Below are 27,474 nucleotides of genomic sequence, written 5' to 3' on the forward strand. Positions count from 1 at the left end.
GAGAGGATAGGCAGAGTGTTGGTCTTATATTTTATTGCTCCATTATCCCATGAATACTTACAGTAAATCTATTTTTAATTTGGGAAGAGCGCTCATTACCAATGTGTGTTTAAAAGCTAGTTAAAACAGCATAGCTATCTGATTAGGAAGCATCGCAGTTAATATACTCCTAATGGGGTGAGGTGGGGGAGAACCAGAAGCACCTTCCGCCACAGGTTTCATTTGCCAGACAGAGCGAGTAAACTGAGACAATGTTGTGCAGGGAGCAGCGTCTAACTCTCGGGCTGGTGGCTAAGCATGTTTCCCCCTCGGAACACGATAGATTAGCTTGTAGGGTGTCATGATTTCAGTGACATGCGCTTTTTAGCATCTAGCAGGAAGCTGCTATTGAGTGCCCTCGCCGCCCGATGATGAATGGGAATGAAGTTGACAGAGCCCTGGCAGGGGATACCAGACACTGTCACGCAATTCCTGTGCTGGCGGCCGCGGTGCGGCGGAGCGGAAGCCGGGGCATTCCGCTGCCTCCGGGCGGTCGTGTTGCAGGACCCTGGAAATGACGCTCCGCAGGGAGCGGGTCCATATTCTGCCTCCCGATTGCTAGGCAGGCGCTGAGTTCTTGTGTCCCGCCCGCCGCAGATTTGCTGCCTGCCAAGAATGGCGAGGAGCAGACCATGCAGTTCCTGCTGGAGGTGGTTGACATTCTCCTGAACTACGTGAAGAAGACGTTCGACAGGTCCACCAAAGTCCTGGACTTCCATCACCCGCACCAGCTGCTGGAAGGGATGGAGGGCTTCAACCTGGAGCTCTCGGACAACCCCGAGTCCCTGGAGCAGATCCTGGTGGACTGCAGGGACACGCTGAAGTACGGAGTCAGGACAGGTACCGTCTCACAGACCTGCTCTCCATAGTGGGGGGAAGGGAAAAACGCGGTAAGGGGCCGGTTTCTGCGGGCTTGGCTCAGGCCTAGGGGGCCTGTTGACTCTTATGTTGCTCCCTGTGTGGGTCATCAGAGCAGGATTGGGCCCAACGTATTAACGATACACTCCCCCGGCCTCTACCTCGCCGGAAGGGGCTCAACTTTGTAAAGCTTCATTCCAGCCCCTCTCTCTCGCTGAAAGCGACTTTGTCACCAGTGCCTGGCGCGGCTGCTCCATCCCTCACTCAAATGGGTATCATTTCCCGGGGTTGTTTGTGGAGCCCAGACACAAGTTTTTAAGACGTAATCTCTTTCACTTGATGAAATGCAAGCCGCCTGCATCTCCGGGGAGCGATGTCATTAGGCAAATGAGGGTATAAATGAGACTGAATTCGCAGTTTTTCTTCTTTATGTTCACCAGACGTTTAATGAAATCCTAGGAATCGTTAATAATCAGATTTAAACTCACTACACAGGGAGTCTCTCACTTCCAGGTCATTTTGAATCCCATACCAATAAATACTTTTATCACAACTTCCCTTCTTATTCAGTGAGCTGTAGCCACAAACCCAAAATAAAGCCACTGATCGTCCGCTTGTTGTTTCGCCTGAAATGTTTTACTTTTAAGTCTGTATGGTAGGAATCTAAATTGCCAATAACTCGGCATATGGCAGTTACCCGAATAGCAGTTCAGGACCTGGAGCAATAACAGGGCAGAGCCCCTCTGCCCCATCCTCCCACCCCTACCCCTACCCCTTGCCGCTAATTCTGCTCACTCCGTGAGACCGATGGGAAAGGCTACAACTTCTGTCATAACTATTCATGATCATCGCTCCATATGGTTTTACAATAGAAGCTCCTTGGGGAGGGAGGAGTCAGAAGGGTTTCAAATCTTCTTTCTGAAATTCTGATGAGCTATTAAGAGCAATGCTTTCTAAACTACGAGCATTGCTTGCGGAACGGTTCAGCCATGGGACTGAGGGGGGTTGTCCATCATATCTTCCTTCCTAATACAAAACCGATAGATTTGAACTAAGCAACAAAAACTACGAAAATAACGTTTTGATCTCGTCGGCCCAACTTGCACTGTTTGAATTCTTCAAGAGTAGCAAGTACTGTGTTTTTGTCTTGTGCCTGTTTTTACAAGTGATAGCGTATTTCAGATTCCCAAGTCTGCCTTTTTAACCCGTGGCCAGCATGTTCTTTCAACAAAAGCAACAGTTACTGCAGTTTAATTTAATTTCCTAATTCCATGCCTGGTTGTCTCTGTTCTCTATTGTCCTGTTAGTGGGGTTATGTTGTTATGCTGTTTAGCTAGCACTTTTCTCCTGACTCTTCCTACTTGTTACCTGGGATTTTATTGGTGCTATATGCTGGCAGCTATTTCTTATTAATGTTATTAAATGGCACCTGAGACGCAGATATGGTCAAATAGACTGTATTCATAGTAGCAGCAGGTTAAGGATTTTAATAACAGAAACTTAAGGCTTTGTGACGGATCCAGCAGCAGCCATTAAAGGCAATGGAAAGACTCCAATTAACTTCACTGGAGCTTGGATCGGGCACGGAGTTGTAAAGTCTTTCTTCAGGCAAAACTCCAGTTGAAGTCCATGGGATTTAGTCTGTTGTTTAAAAAAGTAATCCATCACAAGGGGGAAAAGAAAAGATACGCTCTGAAAACATCAGCAGAAGATACCCCGCTGCTTTATTAAAATAGTTTCTCAAACTGTGTCAAGACAGCAAGAGAAGAATAATTCTTTTGTAAAATAAAAAGCGAATCCATTTTAATATAACTGCTATTTAACCTCTACCCAACCACTATTCAGCACGGCAGTAACTGGAAACAAATATTTACGTTCATTTGGCATACGGTTTTCTGGAGAGTGTGAAACTTCTCTGCAAAAACTGTGAGGGTTAATGTTGTTAGAAAAGATGTGGCTTGTTAATATACAACTGTAAAATCCTGGTGGGCATATAATGTAGACATTATGTGCACCGGAATGAAAGGAGTAGCTAACCCCATGCATGAGGGGTTTGCAGGAAAAGTGTAGAATACATGAGCAATTAATTTTGTATAACTAAAATAATTAATTAGGCTATAATAATTAATGGATGTTGAGCAAGTTGCATACTGCTTAGGAATGTTATTACTTAGTGGACAGTCCTCTCTCCCCCGATCCCCACAAATCTTACATTATTTAGAGCAGAGTTCTGGAGCCTTTTTTACTTTATTCTATTAATTATTTTACAGCACCTCACGGATCAATTGCTCATAGGTTATCCTATTTGCAAGAAAGGGATATTAGCAATGTTCTAGAGAAAATTTACATATCTATATTAAGGATCCCGTAAAAGGAAGGATAGCCTAGGATATTAGCCTAGGATTGGGGGGAGCAGCATTCAATTCCCCGGTCCACCACAAACTTCTTGTGTGATTTTAGGCAAATCATTTTGTCTTTCTGTGTGTCAGTTCCCCATCTGTAAAATGGAGATGGTGTGAAAATCAGTACATAAAGATTATAGAGCCTGATCCTGGCAGTTCTGCCAGTTGATTTCAGTGGTAGAAGGATTTGGCCATTTATTACAACTGCAATGATTCTAAAGTTCTTATTTGCCTTTTCTTATTAATGGTGTTTGTTGTATGTATTTGTTTATGCATGCATGCATTATTGAGGTGGGGCAATGAAAGTCGATAGTCAGTTTATAGTCCGTGTCAGCTTCAGGTTTTCTAGAACGTTGGGGATACAAACACTACAGACTCAGAGGAATATTTATTTGTTTTAAAAATTGTTTCCACCGGAATGTTTAAAAATCCTATAGCAATACTTCTATCGCTCAACTTTTTGTAAAAAACTGGGTTTTTGTAAGGGGAGGGGAGGTTGTTTAGTTTGGATTTTGTTTGTTTTCAAGCTAAATGTTGGGCCAAATTCGAGGTTCCCGTGTCCCTTTTTGATGTCCAACATTGAACCTTACCATAGTTCCCCGATGAATTGATAAATATATGGGAGAGCTTTACATTATACATTATATGTTCCAGGTACTCCTCGGGAGCTCAGGATTTCTGATCGGGAGAGATTACCACCTGTTAGTGTTAGGGGTGTGAACAGGCTTGGTCTAATATTTGGACTCACTCTGTCTTTGCAAAGAGAGGTCAGCTAAAATACAGCGGTCTGCCTGATTCTGAAGTAATTCGAAGTTAGAGCAATACCCTCGTTTTAGTTTAGCTGAATGTTCTCTTTCAAAACTTTTCAGGGGCCCCGCCCCGATCCTGTCCCATTGAAGTCTGTGGGAATCATGCCATTCCGTGCAAGCAGGATCAGGCCCAGCGAAACTTTCCTTTATTGCAGAGGCTCATGCAAGAGAAGGAAGAGCAGAGTTCTTGGCTGTTCAGCTCCGCCTGCCTACTGTTCGCGGCCCTAACCATTGCTTATCTAAAGAGACCCAGGAGTACACTCTGCATAGCTTTTCTCTATTTAAATGCAAATATGACCCAAATCTGCTGGCCACTGGTGCTGAAATATGTTATCCCCCTGCACTTCACCACCACCCCAATTATAGAAGTTCTAGGAGCATCTAACAGAATAAACCACAGATTCAACCTTTTCACTTTGTGAAAAGGTATTACTTGGTGCCACACATTTTGTCTTATAAAGCCAGGCTTTGGGTGACTCTGATATAAAAATAAACCGCCAAAGATAACAATGAAAGGCATGTGACATGCTATATTGTTTTCAATCATCTTCCCAGGTCATCCTCGTTTTTTCAACCAGCTTTCCACTGGACTGGATATTATTGGCTTGGCTGGTGAATGGCTGACATCAACTGCAAATACTAACATGTAAGCAGTCTCCTATTTTTTCTTTCTTTTTTTGTGATTAATGATTATACAGGTTGCCAGGATTGATTTCTGCAACTCATTTATAATAAAGATGTCCCATGTAATGTATTACACATCCTATGCATTCTTATGTTATATAACACAGCAATAAACTAGTGGAAACAAGTATAGCTTTCAACAGATTTTAAGAGGAAATCTTGCATTACTATCACACACAAACTCAAATATCCCAGAATAAAGTGTAAGTAAACTATAGACATTCTGATAATACAACACCAAATGATGGAACCTCTTTTGGGAGAAATTTTTGTTTATCTATCCCAGTGTGTTACAATCAGAACTCTTATAATTTAAATGATCTTTCTTTCTTTCTTTCTTTCTTTCTTTCTGCCTGAGCTAATTTGGGTCCATTCTTGTTAAGATATGGCTTTCCAATTAATAATTTTGCAATTATCCTAATGCAAACACTAGAGCATAAACTCTTTATGGACCTGATTCTGCTCCTGCTCCCATTGACCTCAGAGAGAGCAGGATTGGGCCCTTAGCTTCCTCTTTATTCAGCTGTCATCACATAAGTGGCTTTTAAGAGGCTTCAGAAAAGCTGTCAAAAGGATTAAAAACCATAACATTCAAAATTAACTTGATAATATAAAGGAATTATCCTGACTGAGATTAGTTAAAATACAGAGTATGGCAGGATCAGACAGATAACCTTTTGGACCTAGATTGTATTTAATAATTTCCCCTCCATTATTCATTACATTGAAATGAAATGAAAGTGAAAATTAAGTTCAAGGTGTGTTGCTGTATTTCTACAACAAATAGTGTCATTCAGAGAGGGGAAAAAAGCCTTTGGGCAGTTTTAAATTATGTATTGATTTGTGTATGCTCCAAAAAGTGTGACATGCTTGGAGTCAAAATACTTATCAGATAACACATACCACTTTCCATTTCAGGACTTTAATGGATGTGTGTATGTATTGTGTTATGGCTGTGTTCATTTCACCTAAACTGCCACTAGCATGGAAATGTAGCTTTGTTGTTGCTAATGTGTAGGGCGCAATGAAATTTACCTGCAAATTGAAAAATGAAGATTATTTTCATTTCCTTCATCCATTGATAATGGTTCACTGGGTATAGCTGATTACTAGCTGCTGTATGTAGTTTGCCAGATGTGCCCATCCAGTGACTCCAGAAACAAAGAAACCACATAAGAGACTCAATTCAAAAACACCTAGTTCTTTTTAATAATACTGCTCCCAGTTAATTTCGTATTTTCAAAAAATTGTATTAGTGAGTCAAATGAGAAAAATAATTGAAAAAAACCCATTATACACTCAATTTGTAATGTGACTGTTGAATGATTTGTTTAGTATGACACACACCATTTTAAAATTAAAAATGTGATTAATTTTCTAAAAAAAATTTGCTTAAATTCCACTACTGTATAGGGAGAAAGCATACTCTATTTTTAAAGTTATCAGGTAAATTAAGCAGATGACACTTATTGTGAGCCAAATTCTTTCTTGACTATCATCTCATGTAATCTCAGTGAAGTCAGTTAGGTTGCACAAGCTATAAGTCAATGCAGAGTTTTACCTTATGACAGCATGCTGTGTGGCTGTATATATTAAAAATAATTATTAAGAACATTTCATTCACTTATCTAATTTCAAAAAGGTGATTATTATGAAGGATTTTTTTTCTTGGATTGCCTTAGAAAATTGTCCTGTTAAAATAGCTTAACTCAGTAAAGTTCTTTACCCTTTCTGGACCATTTGCACTTTAAACAGAGAAACATATTAAATACATATAGAAAATGATTTTCTGTAAGCATGAAAATTGCACAGCTTCCCCTTTTTGTGTTGGATTTACCAAACACAAATCACATAGACTGTTCCCTTACTTCAGCTGTGCAATGGAAAAATGCAATATATTTCAAGAATTTAAGACCAATATGAAATAGCTTAATAGAACACAGTAATTACAGAGACTGTTAAAGACGTGTTTATACAATATTATATGATTCAAACAGATCAATAGAGAAAGTTACTTAAAATTATCATATAGTTTCTATCCATTCTAGAGAATAGATTCTCTGGTTAGTGCAGCTTTCCAGCACTGAAGAAGAGTTAATGAATGACCTTTATGTAGAAATTGTTCTAACCTAGTTCTGCAAGAGAAGCATGTAATGTGGTACGTAACATTGGATTCTTGTGACAAAATTATCTTCCTATTGCCATTTTTCTTTTCCACCTCTAAACACCTCTAAATACTTTTGATTAATTGCACAGAATATTTTTTCCCCATATGTGCTTTGTGTGATCAGAATTTCATCTTACCATCTTTATATTTTGTTGGTGTTATTATGAATCTGATCAGCCATGTTAATCATAGTAGAGTCTCCATGTAGATATACAAATTGAGTACCAGAGTAGTATCAGTAATTGAAATTACGACTCATAAGACATTTAGGGTGGAATTTTCAGAAGTGATCAGTGTTGATCTAACTCTGCTCCCATGTAGTCAGCGATAAACCTTCCATTGGCTTCAGTGGGAGCAGAATTAAGCTAGTGCTGGGTACTTTAAGAAAAACCACCCTTCCATGTTTTCAATCACTGTCAATGATATCTGTAAAGACTATATTTGTATGAGAGTTCCAAGGGTCATATCCACATGAAGGTCATTTCATAACAAGAGTTGTTTTTCCATGGCGGCACACATTTTTTACTTTTAGGCTGAGATTGTCAAAGACACTTAAGGGTAAAAATAAATGGGAATAGACTAGAGCATCCAAATCCCAAAAGTGATTTTGAAAATCTTAGCCTTAGTCTTTGGGTATTGGACTTATGATTTTTTATCATCCACAATCTTCCATCATTTCTTTGTGAATCTTTGCAGGCTCATGCAATAGTTTCCCTAGCAATTGCATTAATTCATTTTGACTTATTTAAAATTTTCTCTGTGAATACTCTTACTATGACACACACAAAAACCCCTTGTTAATAGCTATGTACTCTCTGTACAGGCAATTTATTCTTTCAGGAGGTATTTGGAGTTCCATTTGAAAGTATTCGGAGCCAAATCCAAAGGCTATTTAAATCAATGGAAAAAAATCCCTTTGACTTCAGTTGGCTTTGGGTTAGGCCCTCAATGACCTATACACTAGAAGATTCACATGGGCTTTGGTTGGAGTTTTTCCAAATAAGGACTGGAAGACTGGACCCTAGATTTGCAATGTATAAAAACAATGTTAGAACTTTGCTCCTGGATATACTGCAGATGGAGCTTAATTTATAAACTCTGTATTTCTGTCATTGCTGGCAAAATAAATGTACTGTTTTGACTCTTCAAAACTGAAAATAACTAGGAATAGACAAAAATACAAAGCCTATCTCATCTTAAATGGACACCCTAACAATGTCATCTTGGTACTAGGACAGAAGAGGGATATCATTAAGGACTTTGGCTGGGTTTTGAAAGGCAACTAAGGAATTTAGATGCCCAGATCCCATGAAATTCAGGTGTCTAACTCCCTTGGGCCCCTTTGAAAATCCACCCCTTACATTTAGTTACTTTCTGCCCCATTCTAAATTCTTTTTTTTTTTTTCAGTGTTCAAAATAAATGTAGTCTCACATAACTTGCTTACACTGATAGTAATTTGACAATAAACCTTCCTTGGTCACCTAGCAGAGTAGCATAGCCTATCAATCTAATTCAAATTTTTGTCCATGACATGTATGGCATACTAGACTATGCAATGATTCTGGTCTGCGTTAGGTGGATATAATAGTTGACTGCTCTCTTGTTGTTTGTAATTGGTAATTAGAAAATCATCATTTATAATTACTCTTGACAGATATTGATTGCATGGCATTGTAGAAATAAATTGTCCTTGGGGATTATTAGCAGAATATGTCCACATAAATAATTGTATTTAGATTTTTGAGTCCTAGTTCAATATTTCTAATTATCTTTGTGGTAAGCTGTCTAATGCTTACTGTTTTCATAACTCTACAATTCTGACAATATGCTATTCTACAAGTGTGAAACTGGCACTCTGTGAACCAAATATTTTACAATCTAATTTTGCATAGTACTGACTGTCAATATTGTTGTAATTACTGTAAATTGTATAACCACAGAATGTTCTGATCAATGGTTAGCAGAAACAATAGAAAACATACATGAGGCCTAATACTGCAGTTCTGACTTGCAAAATATTCCCACTGGCCTTGCAGGAAGTTTTGCTTGAGTAAGAGCTGCAGTATCAGGTCCCGAATTCACAGGCAATTTGGTTATGAATCTTAATCATTTTCACAAAGGATCAAAGATTCAGCATTTATGTGCATTTTGGAATGTGAACTATGTATCAGGGTTTTTTTTATCCACTCAGGTTTACATATGAGATTGCACCTGTTTTTGTCCTCATGGAGCAAATAACGCTTCGAAAGATGAGAGAGATTATTGGATGGTCAAATAAAGATGGTGATGGAATATTCTCACCTGGTAGGTTTTAGTCTCACTTTTGACAAGTTGAGATAAATATCGCCTGTAGCTGAACGCATACATTCATGTAAGTACTGTAATAGAAAATGCAGTGTCTGAGTTTTAAAACTAATAATGGTCCACCTAAAGCATGTTTCTTTCAAACTTCCCATAAAGGGTTAAAAACATTCATATGCAGTTTTCATCTTTTAGTATAGTTATGAATATAACTATTCAGAAACTTTGCCAAAATTTTCAAACTTTAGTCCTAAAGTTAGGTACCAAAATCCATATTAGGTGCCTAATTTCCAGAGGCGTTGAGCAACTACATATCCTTGGCTGACAGCCCACACCTCTAAAAATCCTGACACATATTTAGGTGCAGATCTGGGCTGGAGGTCGTGGACGAGGAGTATGCTGTCTTTGCCACATCATCCTCCCTTTTCTCATAATTCATAGATGCAGCTCTATGGGTGATCAATAAGGATTTGGATTCTAGGTGAGGGACTGGAGGATGGCCACTTTCTATGGCATCATCTCCCCGGAAACCTGCAGAGAATCTGAGAGTATGATTATGCTGGCCCCGTCCAAAGTACCTCTCTTATCACTCCACTCCATGCTCTGAACCCACTCCATGAATGGAGCATAGGGACAATGGTCAGTGGCAGAGGGGGCTGGGAAGCAGTGCAAAGGTGCATGGCCTCTTTGCTGATGGCCCTCGTTTCTAGCAGGATTCCTGAGATGTGTGGGTTTTGGGGGATTAATCCCCTTCTTGTTTCAGAAGATGGAGGACAAATCCCAAGCACAAAACCCATGAATGCAAACTCATATGCAGTTCCTTGTCCCCTATGCAGGAAAAAGACACAAATCAGTCTGGCCGAATGCACTGGTTAATGGTAATGTTTAAGGAAAGCTGTTTTAGAGTCTATTATAGGTCTTCAGTGTCATGGAATTAGGTATGAAGTTGCTATTCTTGTTAAGTGAGGTTGTGGGCCTCATTCCCAAGTGCAGCATATTGAACACTGACCATCTAATGAATGTGTTACAGAAATATTAACAATCAGAAGGGGAGATAAATAAGAAATTCTGACTTCCAATATGGATTTTTAAAAGGTCCGTCTTTTAGACCTTCCTGACAGATAACCATGCATCTCAGTAATTTGTTCTTTCATACTTCACTGAAGTTTTCACTACATTGCACAAATGATATTGATATGCCTTTGTTCTATAAAAGGTCAGATTGCTTTTCTCATTTTCAATGTTTTATTATGTGCTCTTTTATAGGAGGGGCTATATCCAATATGTACAGCGTAATGGCTGCTCGCTACAAGTATTTCCCTGAAGTCAAAACTAAAGGCATGGCTGCAGTTCCTAAACTGGTTCTCTTCACTTCGGAACATGTGAGTTCAACACACTGCTAATTGTTGTTGTTAATATATTGCCAAATGTTTTAAAGACATTCAGATAAGTGACTATTCCACCATTAAGGCTGTGTATGTTTTTCCTGCAGAGTCACTACTCAATAAAGAAAGCTGGGGCTGCACTTGGGTTTGGAACAGAAAATGTGATTTTGATAAAATGCAATGAAAGGTAGGATGAATGTTAAGTTCTTGATATATTAAATGTGTTCATCTGTTAAATTTGTTTTATTGTGCTTAAGGACTGGTTCAGTACAGTGTGTCAAGCTGCTAATGATCTGTTGAAAAGATCCCATTAAATTATTTCTGCTGTAGCTGATACTCTTTTGTGCGCAATCTTTTAATTTTCTTTGTCTTTTTGTTTCTGCAATAATTACAGAGGGAAAATAATACCAGCTGATTTGGAAGCCAAAATTCTGGAAGCTAAGCAAAAGGTACGCATTTTAAAGCTTAGTAGTTTAATGTTTAGATTAAGAATTTATTACTTTTTCCCTTTGAGGATGAGGAATAACATTCAATCAGAAGATTTATTCTAGACGCTATCAGAGACCTATTTTATTCTACAATGATAATTTTGGTTGTATAGCTCTATATTTCTACACTGTTCAAGAAATAATCTACAGATCTTGGTTTTCATTTACTGTTTAATTCATGTAGTTATTTCAAACTCTTGATATACATATATATCTTTCTGAAGAAGGGCTAAATAGTTAGGATTTTTCCTTTTTAGTTTTCTGTTTTAGAAAAATTGAAAAAGATTAGTATTAATATGGAAAATTATATCAAAATGGTACAACCTTTTGGGGGCTAATCCTATTAACTTTTCAGAATTCCTATTGACTTCAAGGGTGGGTTTGTAGGATTGTCCCTTTAAACGTTAATTTTAATTTTCCATGTGAGGAATCCTATATTTAAAAATAAAAATCAATAAAATAACAAATTAATGTTTTGTAAAGCAGTGAAGAGGAATCTTCAAAAGTTGGTGTTCAAGAGTACCTATTCTAACTAAGCTGTAGCTTGCATATTAAATAAATATATTTTTGTAGCTATGCTATCCCAGTAACAAGTAGATAGGTATATTTTAAATTGTATTTAATGAAGTTCAAAGTCATCTCCGTTTGATACGACTTGCAGTTGCACTTTTAAAATTCTTCTGTATACAAGAAAGATCAAAGGAACAACTGTCAACTTAAAATCACACTTCTGTCTGAAGTTTTTTAATATTGTTACAAGAGTCTCCTAACTGTACCATAACTGAAAGAGATCAGAGACCAAATTTTTCTTTGTTTTTTTACTTTGTGCATTTGACAGCACTTTGTATAATCAGTTTCCCCATTTCCCATGACGCCAATCAGGGAATCAGTTTTCATTGTTGTTTGTGGGGGCTTTCATGCAGCAACAATGGAGACAAAAACATTTTTAAAAAAATGGAAAAATTGAGTGGTTAAACCACAAACGTTGACACGGGGACACAGAGGCAGGTGAAGCATCTGAAATCACTTTTAAGTCTGATTTTTGAGATGGATCAGATTTCACACTGAATCAGCATTATTTATATTGCAGGGACATGTTCCACTTTATGTAAATGCAACCGCAGGCACAACAGTGTACGGGGCCTTTGATCCAATAGAGGAGATTGCAGACATTTGTGAAAAATATAACCTCTGGCTCCATGTAGATGTAAGTAACTGAACAATCTGCTCAAACTAATCCTAGTGACAGAGGATTCTAGTCTGCAAATGTTTCATGTTGAATTTAAATCTTTACTATTGAGCAGTGCTCATCTTTCCTGTGATTTTGATTTTAAGAGCATTGAAAATAGATATAGAGCCCCATCCTAAGAATCCTCCACATATTTAACTTCCATTAGAAGTTCAGTGGTCAGAGGGTTTAAAGGGCTGGGTGCGTGGTAAACTAAAATATAGACTTTTCAAAAATACTGACTCTTTACCTGTTCTTCCAACACTTTCAGGCTGCTTGGGGAGGTGGACTTCTAATGTCCAGGAAGCATCGTCATAAGCTGAATGGAATAGAAAGGTACTGCACACGGCTTATTGGTGTTGCTATTTATTTATAGAGTTGTACATGGTCTTTCACAAATGTATGAAAGGACAAAGTCCCTGCCTCAAGGAGCTTACACTGTAAATTAAACAGAAACAACACAAACAATAAAAGGTTGAACAGGGGGTTGAAAACTGCACTGGAGAGGAGGTCAGTGATGGAAGGCAAAGTGAAAGGTAAGTTTGAAGGAGGACAGGGAGATTGTTTAGCAAATAGGAGGAGGGGAGACAGTTCCAAGAGTAAAGTGTAACTTCAAAGGAGGCACAATGGGAAAACTAAAGAGAGAGGACAGGCTGACCTGTAGAAAGTGAGATTTAAGATGGGCTGGGCCTTGAGAATAAGGATTAAAAGACTAAACTTGGTGTGGGGGGAAAAAGAGGAATCCTGGGAAGGGATTTGAGAGAGAGAGAGTGAGAGTGTGTGTATGTATGTGTGTGTGTGTGTGAGTGAGGGGAAGGTTTATGGGAATCCTCACCTGGAAGCTCTTTGCAATCACTTCCAGTAATTATTGAGCCTTTATTCTAGCTACAGATTAATTTTCTATAAATGAGAGCCAATGATCTCAACATCAGCTAGAACAGGGGTCACATCTGGGTATGGAAATTGTATGGGGACCCATGAATGCTCATGAAATTGGAGTTTGGGTGCAGGAGGGGGTAAGGGTCCTGGCTGGGGGTGCGGGCTCTGGGGTGGGGCCAGAAATGAGGAGCTCAGGGTTTGGGAGGGGTTCCTGGCTGGGGCAAGGAGTTGGAGTTCGGGGGGGAGGGGTCCTGCTGGAGATGCGGGCTCTGGGGTGGGGCTGGGGATGAGGGATTTGGGGTGTAGGAGGGTGTCCAGGCCGGGACCGAGGGGTTCGGAGGGAAGGAGGGGGTTCTGGGCTGGGGCATGGAGTGGGAGTGTGGGGGGTGAGGGCTCCAATTGGGGGTTCAGGCTCTGGGGTGGGGCTGGGGATGAGAGGTTTGGGGTGCAGGAGGATGCACCAGACTGGGACTAAGGGGTTCGGAGGGCAGAAGGGGGATCAGGGCTGGGTCAGAGGGTTGGGGCATGGGGGGGTCAGGGGTGCAGGCTCTGGGTGGCACTTACCTCAAGCAGCTCCTGGAAGCAGCGGCATGTCCCCCCTCCAGCTCTTACGCGGAGACACAACCAGGCGGCTCTGTGCACTGCCCCGTCCGCAGGTGCCGTCCCTGCAGCTCCCATTGGCTACAGTTCCTAGCCAATGGGAGGTGTGGGGGCGGCGCTTGGGGAGGGGGCAGCATGTGGAGCCCCCTGGCTGCTCCTAAACATAGGAGCCAGAGGGGGGACACGCGGAGTGGCCCCTGACCCCACTCCTGGCAGGAGCGTGGCAGTGGGACAAGCCCTAGACCCTGCTCCCCAGTGGGAGCTCGAGGGCCAGATTAAATCAGCTGAAGGGCCGGATGTGGCCCGTGGGTCGTAGTTTGCCCACCCCTGAACTAGAGGGACACATGGTGGGGTCACAATGGCAGCAGCTTTTGGGGACAGATCTTCCCTCTCCATGGCTGAAAAGGGCAATGACAGCAGAGCTGGTACCATTCCATTATGCAGGGGTAGAAGGATTTGTAGAGCTCACATAGGGGTCTTCCTGCAGCACAGCATCACAGAGTCACTGCACTTCAATGTGCAGGGGACTTGGGAGGTGTGACTAGTGGTTCCATAAATACACTGGTCCAAATGCTATTCACTCTTTACAGCAGGACACAAGTGCCGTGAGGGCTACTGAAAGCCTAAGGCTACTGTAGTGTCCAGAGAATGGTCTGTGGGAAATATACCTTGCCTCCATGGGCCTTTATGACATTCCCTATTACACAGCCCCATTCATCTGGATGTTCACTGAGGCAAGGATCTGACCTTTACTGAATAACCTTGATTCAAATCAACCAAATTTAAAACAGGCAGGAAGTTCTTGCTGAACTTGACCCAGACTCATGTGCCGGTAACCTGCATCATCAGGGCACTGTCTTGGTCCACAGACTGTGTCATAAGACAGACCCCCTCTGTATTTCCAAGCTTATCCATACCTCAACTATGGTCCAGTCTAGTATGATAAGCAGACTTTTCCACAGGTATGGCTCTCATCCAATGACGGCAAGGCCTTAACCTATGTGAGGGTCTGTCTCTTGACTCACCTGGCCCCAGTGGATACTGCTCTATCAGCAAGAACTGCCCATATGCATGTAAATCAGAAAAGTGCTGCATACCCAGACACCATACAAGGTGCACCATTAATATGTGCAAGATATCTGAATCCCCAAGGAAAGCAAAAAGGCATTTGAGGTAAAATCTACCCCTGGCTAGCCAAATTAGCATGGAAAAGCCTAGCACAAAATTCCTTCCATACCCTAGAGGTAGTCATTTCTAATTCCCAGGGTACAAAGGTAGATTTAATGTAGCACGATAAAAGGAAACAATGAAACATAAGCACTTGTAAAAGCCAAAATTTCCCACCAGTGGGAAATTTAGCATATATAGCAAACAACCAGCAAAAATAGGATAAAGAATGAGGTGGTGGGTGGGGAAATAATGTGGACCATCCTGGTGCAGAGATCAAGAAAGCAGTATGAAGCACTTGGCAGGGAAACCACAAAGAAACTGAGCCACACAAACCCAGGTCTAACCACTGGCCAATCGAGTTGGCCAGCCACTCTTATTATGGCAGTAGGTCCACTGAGGAGCTATAGTGCCAAATTCTGCCCTTACACCCTATTCAACCCATTGGTGAATCAGGACAGAATCTGGCACACTGATGCTGACTTGAGGGCAGCTGGGGCTAATCATTAAATCCCAACTCTAAGCAGTGACTGAAAACAGCAGGTCCCAGTGGGTGCTGTGATTTTTCTCACCACAATAAACCACATTGATCTGCAGTCACTGGTAGAAGACACATGCTGCATAACTGATTGCAGCAGGCCCCAGCTGGGAGCTGTTAGCACTCTAGCCAGACTTGGTATACCCAAAAATACATACATGCTCTGAATGGCCTTCTGCCATGGAGACAGGGCCTGAATGAGCTATCCTGGTATGCCCTTTTATTGTACAAGGCAGTGAATGGTGCCCTTATGTTAAAACCCTCCTAATATCCCCCTTTTTTATTTTTTAATATGTCCTGAGAAAACTACTTAAAATTCTCTCATGCTTTTGAAACATAAAGATCAGATTCTGTAACACAGATGGTAAATTGAGACCATATCTCACCAGTTGAAAATATAACAAATAAATTCTACTTCCTAAATGTTTCTTCTAATATGTCATTGAGCTTTTTTGAAAAAAATCACATCCCATACAAAGTCTGGTTTCTATGCCAAGAGGTCAGATTGTGCTCTATGCATGCAGGGCCTGTATCGGACTGCATTACACAAAGAGGAGTTCCTGGAGGGACTACGAGTTCCCAGAGGTGCAGGGTGACCACACATGCTGCACTATTCCTTTGGTGGTTGTGCTCCATTCTCCATCCCTGAGATAGCTCTGCTAGCAGAGGCACACCAGCTCCATTTGTGGCCACTAGGGTGGACCAGTCACTGTGCTCCCCAGAATGCAGGGACTATGATTATTTCTGGCCCTTGAGAGGGGGATGCAAGGAAAGAGAACGACTCTTTGAATTGTCCTTCCCCACCCTGTGTGCACCCAGGCAAATACCATGAAAAATCTCACCCATACTATATACTTTCTCTCTTTAAAGAATCTAAATACATAGTTACACAAGGGGATATTCAGTAGTTAATAAGATGGAATGGAGAGGGCAGTAGCAGCAAAATGTTGGAACATTTCTTCTAGCAACGCCCTGAAACTATCTAGGATAGTGTGTTTAAAACACAGGACATCTCACCTGCTTGGCAAGTAAATTAACTGATCTTGCACATTCATTGACTCTTCAGCCTAAAAAGTTTATACATTATATGTTTGGCGTGCACTGTAGGGATTTTTATAGCCTCTTAACAACCTGTATGTTTGACAAATTAACAAGAAAAAGATCCCTTAGAGCTTCAGCTGGAAAAGTGGGTATGAATTAGCAGCTTCTTTTCTTTTCTTTTCTTTTCCTACTGGAGAACTATAACAGCACCAGCCATTTAGCAAAGAACTACAGATACCTGGAGTGTGAGAATGTCTCCATAATTCCCTGCCCACCTGCAGATACTTTGAACTAATCGAAGCTGTCATGCTGTTTTTGTTATTCCTGTTAGTGCTGGCTCCAGAAGGTGATTCTTCTGGGAATAAAGTTATAATATCAAGTAATCAGCATAGTTTGACACTAATTAGTTGACATTAATTACAATACCAAGTAATCACTATTGTCTGACACAGTAATATCAATCCTGGAAGAACTGCTTTCCTAGGCAGCACATCTGGGAAAAGTGACATCAAAGACAGATACCCTCCATAGTTAGATCAATTAGGCAAAACACCTAACCTGTTTTTGACAATTCTCTTGTCATTACACTGGCTTTACAGTGGTGTAAGTTTATCTTTGTTTTCCATATCTACTCTGAGGGCATCATTCTTTTGCAGAGCCAATTCGGTCACATGGAATCCACACAAGATGATGGGAGTTTTGTTACAATGTTCGGCCATTCTGATTCGGGAAAAGGTCTGTTTTATATTGTTTGATAGTCTTGCAATAGAACAATTAGTGAAATGAGCCCTGATTTTTTAGGACATGCTGCAAGGCCTGTTTCTTTGTAGGCTTCTTTCTGAAGGGAAAAGTTGGATAGATTTATGTTTGTTTTATTTGGAGGAGGAGGTAAGTACTTTTTCCTTTTTCAGCTTTTGGTTAACATTATAAACACCATGGGGCAAGATCCTCAGATTGCTTCAATGATGTCAGGGGAGTCATGCTGATGTATACCAGCTGAGGATCTGGCCTTGTGTTTTTATAAAACATTGTACATGCACCCTCTGACTTGATAATTGGACAAATGTTAAGCTTTAAAAATAAACAGCAAACATTTTGCATTGCACAAGTGGCTTAAGAGTTTAAAATCTTGTTGGAAAGCAGCCACATTACTTTTTGTTCTACTCCAGAAGCAATTTTAGGACTTTGTCATCAATTGGAGCAGGATTAGGATCCAAATACTTCTCTTTCAATATGTGAATATTATCATCTATGAGCAGGACATTTTAATCTTTCTAATTTCCATTAACTTGTCTAACTACCAGTCTTGGAAATGGGTACTCAGAGAGGCAGTGTGGTCTAGTCTCTAGTGCAATGTTTCTCAACGACCGGTCCGTAGACTGGTGCTGGTCCCTGAGAGCTCACTGACACAGTTTAGGAAGGCAGCAAGGTGGTCCCTGGCATCAAAAAGGTTAAGAAACACTGGTCGACTGGATATATCACAAGAGTGGGACTTGGAAGGCCTCAGTTCTAGTCATGCCATGATCTACTGAGTGACCTTGGACAAATCACATCATTTCTCGGTGCTTTCCTTCCCCAACATAAAATTGCTTTCCTTTATAAAGTGATTTGAGATCTAAAGATGAAAGTATAGTCTACGTTCTTAATATTATAATTCAGAACATGAGAACTTTGGTTTCTCTTTATATTACTGTGTAGAGGGGTCGGCAACCTTTCAGAAGCAATGTGCCGAGTCTCATTTATTCACTCTGATTTAAGGTTTCGTGTGCCAGTAATACATTTTAACATTTTTAGAAGGTCTCTTTCTATAAGTCTATAATATATAACTAAACTATTGTTGTATGTAAAGTAAATAGGTTTTTAAAATGTTTAAGAAGCTTCATTTAAAATTAAATTAAAATGCAGAGCCCCCCGGACCGCTGGCCAGGACCTGGGCAGTGTGAGTGCCACTGAAAATCAGCTTGTGTGCTGCCTTCGGCACTCATGCCATAGGTTGCCTACCCCAGTATAGATCATATGCAGTCAAGGAAAAATAGTATTACTAATTGAGCTCGTGAAGAAGTAGAACAGTTCTTTTTCTTTTTATTGTTAAAGCATACTAGATGTGTCTAGTATGGGCCCAGTTATGCTCATACTTATTACTGATGTTTAGTAGTACCAGAGTTGGGCCCTAAATGTAGTTGAAGCCTTCCTCCACACTTTAAGTTAATTTATGCACCAGAATGAGCTTACGCAGTCTCACAATTCAATATAAACATATAGCAACAAAGAAAATAACAATGAAAAATTAACTCTTAAAAGTCTTATTTTCTAAGAAAGAGCAGTCTCAAATTCTAGAATCCAGGAGTATAAGGCAGGAAACATTTGTTTGGAATACTAAGAATTCAAATACATTTAGGCTGGCATTTTCAGTAATATTATTTTTAAGTATTGTTAAAACTTATTTTTATCTCAGTGTGATATGCATGTAATGTCTCAGTGTGATATGCATGCAGCTTCACCACTTGTATAATCAGGAACGCAGACATCTAATTGACCAACTTGAGAGCACAAAATTATGTCTACAGCTTGTGCCCTCAAAAGCAGGTCAGTATCTGAAAATGTGGTCCCTAAAAGCATAATTTTTCTACAACATATGTTTGTTTATATATATTCAATGGATATATTTATATTTACATATGTGTTATATATATTTGCTTTTTCATAATAGGGTATACTTCAAGGTTGCAATCAGATGTGTGCAGGATATCTGTTCCAGCAAGATAAACAATATGATATATCCTATGACACTGGAGATAAAGCAATACAATGTGGTCGTCATGTGGACATTTTCAAATTCTGGTTGATGTGGAAAGCTAAGGTAAACAATAAATGCCCAATTAAAATGACTCAGAAATATATTTAATTTGTGTGTATGTAAGAGAGAAAATACCTACATTGTTTCTTTAAAAGAGTTGTTTGGACTTTATGGAAAACTTAGAAAACAAAGTTTGGTTCTATGAAGAGTTTTGCCTGACAAAGGACAGCAGGATTGGTTCCCAAGACTCTGAGACAGCAAACACTTAGGCTCATGCTTAACATTAATCACATTGAAGTCAATGCGGCTTCTCATGTGACTAATGTGGAGCACGTGCATAAGTATTTGTGGGATCGAGGCCCAGATTTGCAGGTAAACACATTTTCTTCCTGTTAATAGGTCTTTCTTGCCAGGGCCGGCTCTAGCTTTTTTGCTGCCCCAAGCAGCAAAAAAAGCGCCGCCCCCCCGAACCCACGCGCCGAGCGCTGCCGGAACCCCCGCGCCGCCCCCCGCCGAGCACCGGAGCCCACCCCCCCTTGCGCCGAGCCCCGCGCCGCCGGAGCCCGCCCTCTGCCGAGCGCCGCCGGAACCCCCCTCCAGCGCCGCGCCCGCGCCGCCCCCCCGCCAAGCGCCGGAGCCCGCCCCCCCCCGTGCCGAGCGCCGCCGGAACCCCCCCCCGAGCGCCGAGCCCCGCGCTGCCCCTCCCCGCCGAGCGCCGCTGGAGCCCCGCCCCAGAGCCGCGCCACCGGAGCACCCCCCGCCCGCGGAATGCCTCGCCGCGCTGCGCTCCCCCCGCTGCCCCTTACCAGGTGCCGCCCCAAGCATGTGCTTGGATGCCTGGTGCCTGGAGCCGGCCCTGTTTCTTGCTCTCTATTTCTCTACATGAAATTGTAATACTCTGTGGCCATTCTGCAGTGCTCAGTCAGGCAAAATTACCTAAATGCGTGATTCAGTTGATAAGGTGGCCACAATCTAATCCTTTATAAAATCATAATTATTCCTGTGGCACACACTAAAATTATATAAAGAGGATTTTGACTTCAGAGGAGGATTAAGCAGCACATAACCTCTGATGAATAAAAGCTCCTGTTTACTACAAATTTCTTTAATATTAAGAGTGAGGGAAGCAAATAACAAGTATGCTTCTCTATTTCTGTTTTTTAAACAAAATATTTTTTCAAAGTTTTCTCTGAGTTATCAGAGAGTCTTTAAAAATACTGCAGCAAAGGAAATACAACTGAATAAAATATTAACATTCAGATTTGCAAAAGCATGAAGAATTATTGGAACATCCTAAATTATCTTTTCTTGTGTTCATTTTACCAATTACTGTGGTATCCAACACAAATTTGGTGGCAGTTCTGAGTACACTGAATACCAGTTCTTTCTCCAAATCAAATCTTTTTGGGGCTGCAGCTCCAGGACATAAATCCACCAATGATTAATTAAAATTGAACTGTGACCCATAACTTGAAAATATTATATGTATAATACTAATCACCATTGACTGACTACAGAACCCTGTCAACCCTGAGTTCCCCATAGATCAGTTGGCCTTCTAAAAATCAGTCTAGCATGTGTTTTCAGTGCCTTTGGCTTTCTTCGACAAAATCAGCCGTCATTCGGTCCACACTGTGGCCCTCTCTTGGCAGACCAACCTCACTACAAACATTCTCTTTTGTGGTTGAGAGCCTGGGCAGCGGGTATCATAGGCCAGGGGAGACTGTGCGTCCCCAAACAGCCTGGCATGGCTCCATCCAGGCTCCTTCCCCAGACCCCTTCCTGCAGTTCCCGTCGCTCTTCCGTGGCCCAGGCTGGCTGGGGCTGGGATGGGCCGGCCTGCCGCTAGGACTCGGGACAGCTGGCACTGGGGCCAGGGCTGCGCTGCCCACCTGGCACTCGGACTGCACCTCCTGGCTGCCCGGCATTCCGGGGGAAACGGAGGGGGAAACTTTTTTAACTAATAAAACATTTTCTTTTTAAAATAGGGTACAGTAGGATTTGAAAATCAGATCAACAAATGTCTGGAATTGTCAGAGTACCTCTATACTAAAATTAAAAACAGGGAAGAATATGAGATGGTTTTTGATGGAGAGGTAAGTCATTACATAGACCAAAAATATTTTTCATGTAACCTGACATCTGGGAACCAAGTTTGTATACATTTCTTGGAGCAATCTTGAAATTTCTTCAGGTTTCTCAAGAACTCATGTTATGTATGAAAAAGAACAACATGGCAACTGACATCTGGGCAGACTTTTGGCTAGACACATACTGAACTTCTATATGGATTTCAATTATGAACACAGGGATTCCTCCCCTCTCTTTTCTTTTCTTTTTTTTTCTTTTCTTTTCTTTTCTTTTCTCCTTAAAGGACTGTATTGGGCCACAAGCTGAACACTTCAGATGGTATTTATCAACAAAGAGCCAGATTCCCATAAGAATGTAGTGCAGAGGAACTGGTTTGGCTTCTCAGATTAGGGTATGAAGATGGCCTTAATAAAGCCTATTCATGCTGACATTCCAGAGGTTGTCACTCCTAGTTCTCTGAAAGCTGCTACCTCCTCGGCTGCTGGTGCCTCTGCATAAAGTCTCGGTTGATACACGCTTTGTCTCTTCACTTACTAAGAGGAGGAAAATTAGTTACCAAAAGACAGACCTATCTGTGTAGGATGTCACTGAATACTACTGGGGGCTGTCTGGCACTGGAATCTTGGAAGGGACATCCTCTTAAGATTGCATAAGTGTTGAACAATGTTTGTACTTCATCAGCACGCTAGAATATTGTAAAAGGGACAATACATAGTGAATCCAAGATGGCAGCTGCAAGTAGACTGAAGTAGCAATATTATACAGAATTGATTGTTTCTTAATATATAGAACTAACAGCCTTAATAAAATATATGGACTCCACTTCTGTAATAAAATATTCAATAACAATTTATTGTCCTTTAGGAGATTGGTGTGGGTGATCCATATATTCCTATTATGTTTATTCACTTATGTGTTTGTTTTTTCTTTTTTCAGCCTGAACACACAAATGTATGTTTCTGGTACATTCCTCAGAGTCTCAGGGGCATACCAGACTCTGAGGAGAGAAGAGAAAAGCTACATAGGGTATGCAGCTCACATTAAATGTATAATATATTGATTCATTTCTAAGCCAGAGGGTTCCATTTATCTAAAATAACATATCTCTGCATGTGCTGATTGATGAGTCTGATTCTGAGTCAGGTTTCCAAAATAGAGTTGATGGAGATTTGGGATTTCCATTTAGCAAAGGAATGGGGAATTCTGTAAAATCGTTGTTCTGGAAATGTCAACACATGGTATTTCCAAAAATAATTGTTTCCTGCAGGACCCTGGCAGCTGCTCACTGAGATTGTCATGATTCTTGACAATGATTCTTATAATTTTCACAGCTGCTTTTCAGTGATGGGTGGAAGTGACAAGAATAATGTCCCTTTCAGTCCACATCTGTAAGATTTTCAAGGGTCTGTGTCTTTGGGCATCCACATCATGCAGACTGTCTAGGACCAGGAAGCCCAGGGCTTCAAGACTCCTAGGCCAGCTAGCTCCCTGGGCTGCCCAATTCCTGCAGCCTGGGGAGTCAACAGCTCAGAGAGCCATCGGGCCCAGGAGCCTGGAATCTCTGGGATCCAGGAGCAGTCTCCATGGTGGGACTCCTCTGAGCTGTGAACCATGGAAGCCTGTGCTCCTCAGCAGCACACCAGCTGAGCTGGCAGGAACCCAGGCAGGTGGTTAGTCAGTTTGTTGAACCCCATACATTGCTATGAAACACTTTGGGTACAACAAATCAGCATTTTCTAAACCTATTCCACTGGAAAATTGCAGACCAGCTCTACCCCAGAGTTCCATGTTATGACTGGCCTCTGGACCTTGACACTTCCTCTCCTGTTCTTATTGGGGCTGAAGTTATATTTCTCCTTTGAAATCAGACATGGAACATATCCAGTTCTTCTAAAGTACATTGTTTTGTGGCAGCATTTTGGATAGTTAGGATTGGGGTGAGGTTAAGAATACAAGAGACAAAAAGAGATTACAGTTGTCAAGATGAGATAATCAGGCCCTGACCAAGAGTTTTGTGTGGTGGGAATAGAAAGGAGAGGGCAGATTGGTGATATTGTAGAGGAAGAACCAGCAGGATTTTGTGGCAGCATCATTGTGGGGAAAGGACAGGAAGGAATTAAAATTACTTGTGTGAATCTATGGGACAAGATGTCTAATGGAATTGCCAACGGTGATAGAAAAGAGAGGGAGAGGGAAAAGTCTGGGAAGAAAGATGAAGTGTTTGATTTGACCATGTTAAGAGTGAGCTGATGATGGGACATTGTGAGACATCAAGGAAAAAGTATCATATGGCACCCAGAGATAGACACTGAATGGCAGGGGCTAGGTCAGGGGTGAAGTAGTTCTGGGAACCGTCATTTTACCTTGCCTGTGTACTCTACCGAGTCTTCTCAGATAGACTCTCGATTTCACAAGACTAAATTGTGTCACCCTTAGTCACATAGAGTGCTACTCAAGATGAGTAAGGGTGGCAGAATCTGACTCATAATTAGGTAAGGAAAGGCAAGGTGCTCTGCTCTTTATTGACAGATACTATGCAACTGTTAAGACTTTGATGGAATTTTTTATTTGAAAGTGAAAATAAAGAAGATAATTGTAATAACTTCATGGTGCTATAAAACCAATCCAAATGTTTTCATGATTTAAAAAAAAAAATACCAGTAGAAAGTTTTCTTTATACAATAGGGCTGGTTGAAAATTTTCCATCAAAATTTTTGACAGAAAGTCTTTCTGAGTAAACAAAAATTTTAATGGAAAGTGTTTCCTTTCCTTGTTTTTTATACAAAATCTAAATTTTCCACTGAAAATTCCTACAAAGACAAAAAAAGTTATGTTTGTTAAAATTTTCCAATGAATTCTTTTCCTGACCTGTTTTAACAGTTAACGATGCACTTTCAGTGTTTGTCATCCAAATACTGAAACATTAAGAAGTTGAAAATGAGACTATAAACCAGAGTGAAATTGGCTTTGTTACTTTTCATTGTCCAAACTATAAGAATTCCAATAATTAATCAGAAGAATAAATAGTGACATGTAAATTTAGATTTGTAAATTCTTCCAGTACTCTAAGATGTTATTAGTAGCTTAATAAGGAATACTGTTTGCTTAAGCTATGGTTTTTAAGATGACATCGTTGTTAATCATAACAACTTAGATTATTAAGTATGGAAGAATTTAAACATCTAATTTACATATCACTATTATATATATATATGTGTAATCAAGCATTTTTTTTCTACAGTATTATGTAAACATCTATCACTGGTGTAATTGCTCTCTTTTCTAAATTAAGAAATGTGGTGAATAGTAAGAAAGGAAAAGGGTTCTAAATTTCTTTCCTGTTTTGTTTTAATTATAAAGGTGGCACCGAAAATCAAAGCTCTGATGATGGAGTCAGGTACCACAATGGTTGGATATCAGCCACAGGCAGATAAAGTCAACTTCTTCCGAATGGTTGTCTCAAACCCGGCGGCAACTAAGTCTGACATTGACTTCCTCATTGAAGAAATAGAAAGATTGGGGCAGGATCTGTAATACTCTTGGCAAACTATTTATTCCTCTAGTCCACTGTTTTCCAGCTATTTTTTACCCAGTTCTGCAGAACACCCTTTAAGGAAATTCCCTTTCTAAATGTTCCGCTCTCCTAAGACATGCAAAAATCTGTAGGTTACTGCAGAGGTGCTGGAACAATTTGTATACTGGGGGTGCTGAGAGCCATTGAACCAAACTGTAAACCCAGTATATGATGGAAACCACTTCAAGCCAGGGGGTGCAGTAGCCCACACACACCCCAGTACCCCTAGTTCCAGCACCTATGGGTTACTGAAACATATATGTATTGGTAGGTCATTTTACTGAAAGAAAATATATTATCTTGACGTGTACTATTGATCCTTATTTTAGTCTGTTTATTATAGTCAGCAGGAAACTAATAAGTATTAAATTAGGAATTAAGAACTCTGCCCAATATGTATGTACAGTATATATATATAATATATATATATATATGGTAATGAATTTAGAACTAGGCCACAGCATGTTTTCCACTTTAAGAGAACTAACTTTTCTTTCAACAGTTAATGATGTGGACAATGTGCAGCAGATCAGTCTAACAGATGCAAATAGCTGTAAAGAAACATTTTTTAAAATGTAGCTTCTTAGGAGCTAAGGAAAATGTTTAACAGTATTAAACCTTATTGTTGGTGCTTCTCTCACATATAAAAACAATGGATCCTAAAAGCACCCCCCAGTAAGATAGTTGTATCTCCCTTTTAGTGTCCTATCAGGGGATAATAGTAGCAGAGTCATTGTAACAGGTATATTATTGCTGTATTTTTAGAGATTAATTTGTGTAGATTGTGTATATTATTGTTAAATGACTTTGTGAAAAGGAATTAAATGTAATAGTTTTACAGCAAGATAACTGTTCAATTCTAGGTATATGAAATATTTGCTTATTTATATGCAGAGATTTACCATGCTAAAGAGTTGTCTTGTATTTTCTTCCATTTGTAATGTATCCTATTTATATATTATTGAAGTTCTAAATGATGTTTATGGTATTTTAGTGCATTTGTGAGCCAAAGAGACGATAAAAATATTAGTTGACACTTTCATTTATATCATAGTGCCCTTAAAATAACAACTTACAGTTAATTTTACTGATCATTAGGAATTCTAACATTGTATATAGACTCTAGTATAATTAAATCCCTTTACTTTAATAGACTCTTCACCTTTATTAATTGTAATGTCTGCCTGTACGTCCAGTGTTCTGAATGCTTTTCTAGTGAATATTGGATAATAACCAAGGCCCCTGTACTTCTGTTGTAGTTCAGGACCAATCTCTCTGACTAGGTTAGCTAAATTCTGGGGCAAGATTCCTGAAGAAAATCTGTACCAAATCTGTGAGATTGTTAACCAGGTTTATTAATGTTTTGTAGAAGGGGAATTCACTATGTATTTTGGAGTTTACAGACGAAAAGAAAAACTCACCACAGAATGTTTAAATTCAGCTGGCTTGTCACCATAGTTTTAACTGATCAGACATTTCAAAATATAGACACAAGAGTCATCTGCAGCCCATTCAGTTTTTAATAACTAGGTAACCAGTTCTACAAAGTACATGATTTTGTACTGGCAGACCAGCAAAGTAGTGGAATCAAATAAAGGCTCAATAGTCCTCTGTCTACAGAATGACTATTGTCCTGATAACTGAAATCTGCTGATTCAAAATCTTTTCAAAATATGCTGCTATGGCTATTGTACAGGAAAGTCTGTAATAAGCTACTTTTCTTTCAGCTCTGAAATAAAATTTAATTACATTAGAAATATTCTATTAAAGGATTGTAAAGAGACACATTTTGATTTAAAACTACAGCAAGACTCTGTCCAAAAAGATCCTCACACTTTGTGTTGCTTTTTCATTTATTTAAAGGGGGTTAGACACTCACCACCTCGCCACCCCACTTTATGCCATGTGAACAGGCTGCAGAAGCATGAAGGGGCCCTAAAAGCATTGGCTGTAGCCAGAAGAGGATTCCCTTAGTACAGGCAATGCAGAAGACATATGTAAGGTTGGCTTAGTCGGCACACTGGAGGCAGGGCTGGAGAAGGGAGGAGTGTGTCGGGCAGGGCCACATCACAGCACTAAGCAAATTCCAGACATCACTGCAGCTCATTGGACAATCCAGGGAGTCAGCCATAACTTACACATTCCCCCTAGGTCTTTCCAGCCCCTGGAGCAGCCCAGGATTGGGAAGGCACAAAGGTGACCATGGTCCCCTTGGGATGCAAATTCTATGCTGTGCCTCACCTGTGGTCTTTAGAGTAAATACCAGTTGGATATTCAAAACACCATGTCTAACCTGTCTCATATAGCCAGAAAAGCCTGGGGCATTTTGACATTCTGTGAATGGAAAAATTGAGAAACCCATTTCAAGAGTCTAACATTGGTGGGCCCAATCTAACTTCCAGGTCCAGAGTTCTAATTCTGATGT

At 40.3% G+C, this 27,474-nt stretch overlaps 1 protein-coding gene across 2 annotated transcripts in view; it reads left to right on the forward strand.

The window, feature by feature from the left end:
* Positions 1 to 25,148, forward strand: part of GAD1 (glutamate decarboxylase 1) — a 38,360-nt gene extending 13,212 nt beyond the window's left edge. For both annotated transcript variants that reach the window (XM_005290439.5, XM_005290438.5), the window contains exons 5-17: positions 637 to 879; positions 4,664 to 4,754; positions 9,152 to 9,264; positions 10,528 to 10,643; positions 10,754 to 10,833; positions 11,041 to 11,095; positions 12,225 to 12,341; positions 12,634 to 12,698; positions 17,244 to 17,322; positions 19,298 to 19,447; positions 21,373 to 21,480; positions 22,412 to 22,501; positions 24,836 to 25,148. In XM_005290439.5, coding sequence (XP_005290496.1) covers positions 637 to 879; positions 4,664 to 4,754; positions 9,152 to 9,264; positions 10,528 to 10,643; positions 10,754 to 10,833; positions 11,041 to 11,095; positions 12,225 to 12,341; positions 12,634 to 12,698; positions 17,244 to 17,322; positions 19,298 to 19,447; positions 21,373 to 21,480; positions 22,412 to 22,501; positions 24,836 to 25,009 — 1,481 coding nt within the window. In that variant the 3' untranslated portion in view covers positions 25,010 to 25,148. The remainder of the gene's footprint in view (positions 1 to 636; positions 880 to 4,663; positions 4,755 to 9,151; positions 9,265 to 10,527; positions 10,644 to 10,753; positions 10,834 to 11,040; positions 11,096 to 12,224; positions 12,342 to 12,633; positions 12,699 to 17,243; positions 17,323 to 19,297; positions 19,448 to 21,372; positions 21,481 to 22,411; positions 22,502 to 24,835) is intronic.
* Positions 25,149 to 27,474: the final 2,326 nt, after the last annotated feature.

This window comes from Chrysemys picta, chromosome 11 (genome assembly GCF_011386835.1).
Source record: "Chrysemys picta bellii isolate R12L10 chromosome 11, ASM1138683v2, whole genome shotgun sequence".
Classification (NCBI taxonomy): Eukaryota; Metazoa; Chordata; order Testudines; family Emydidae; genus Chrysemys; species Chrysemys picta.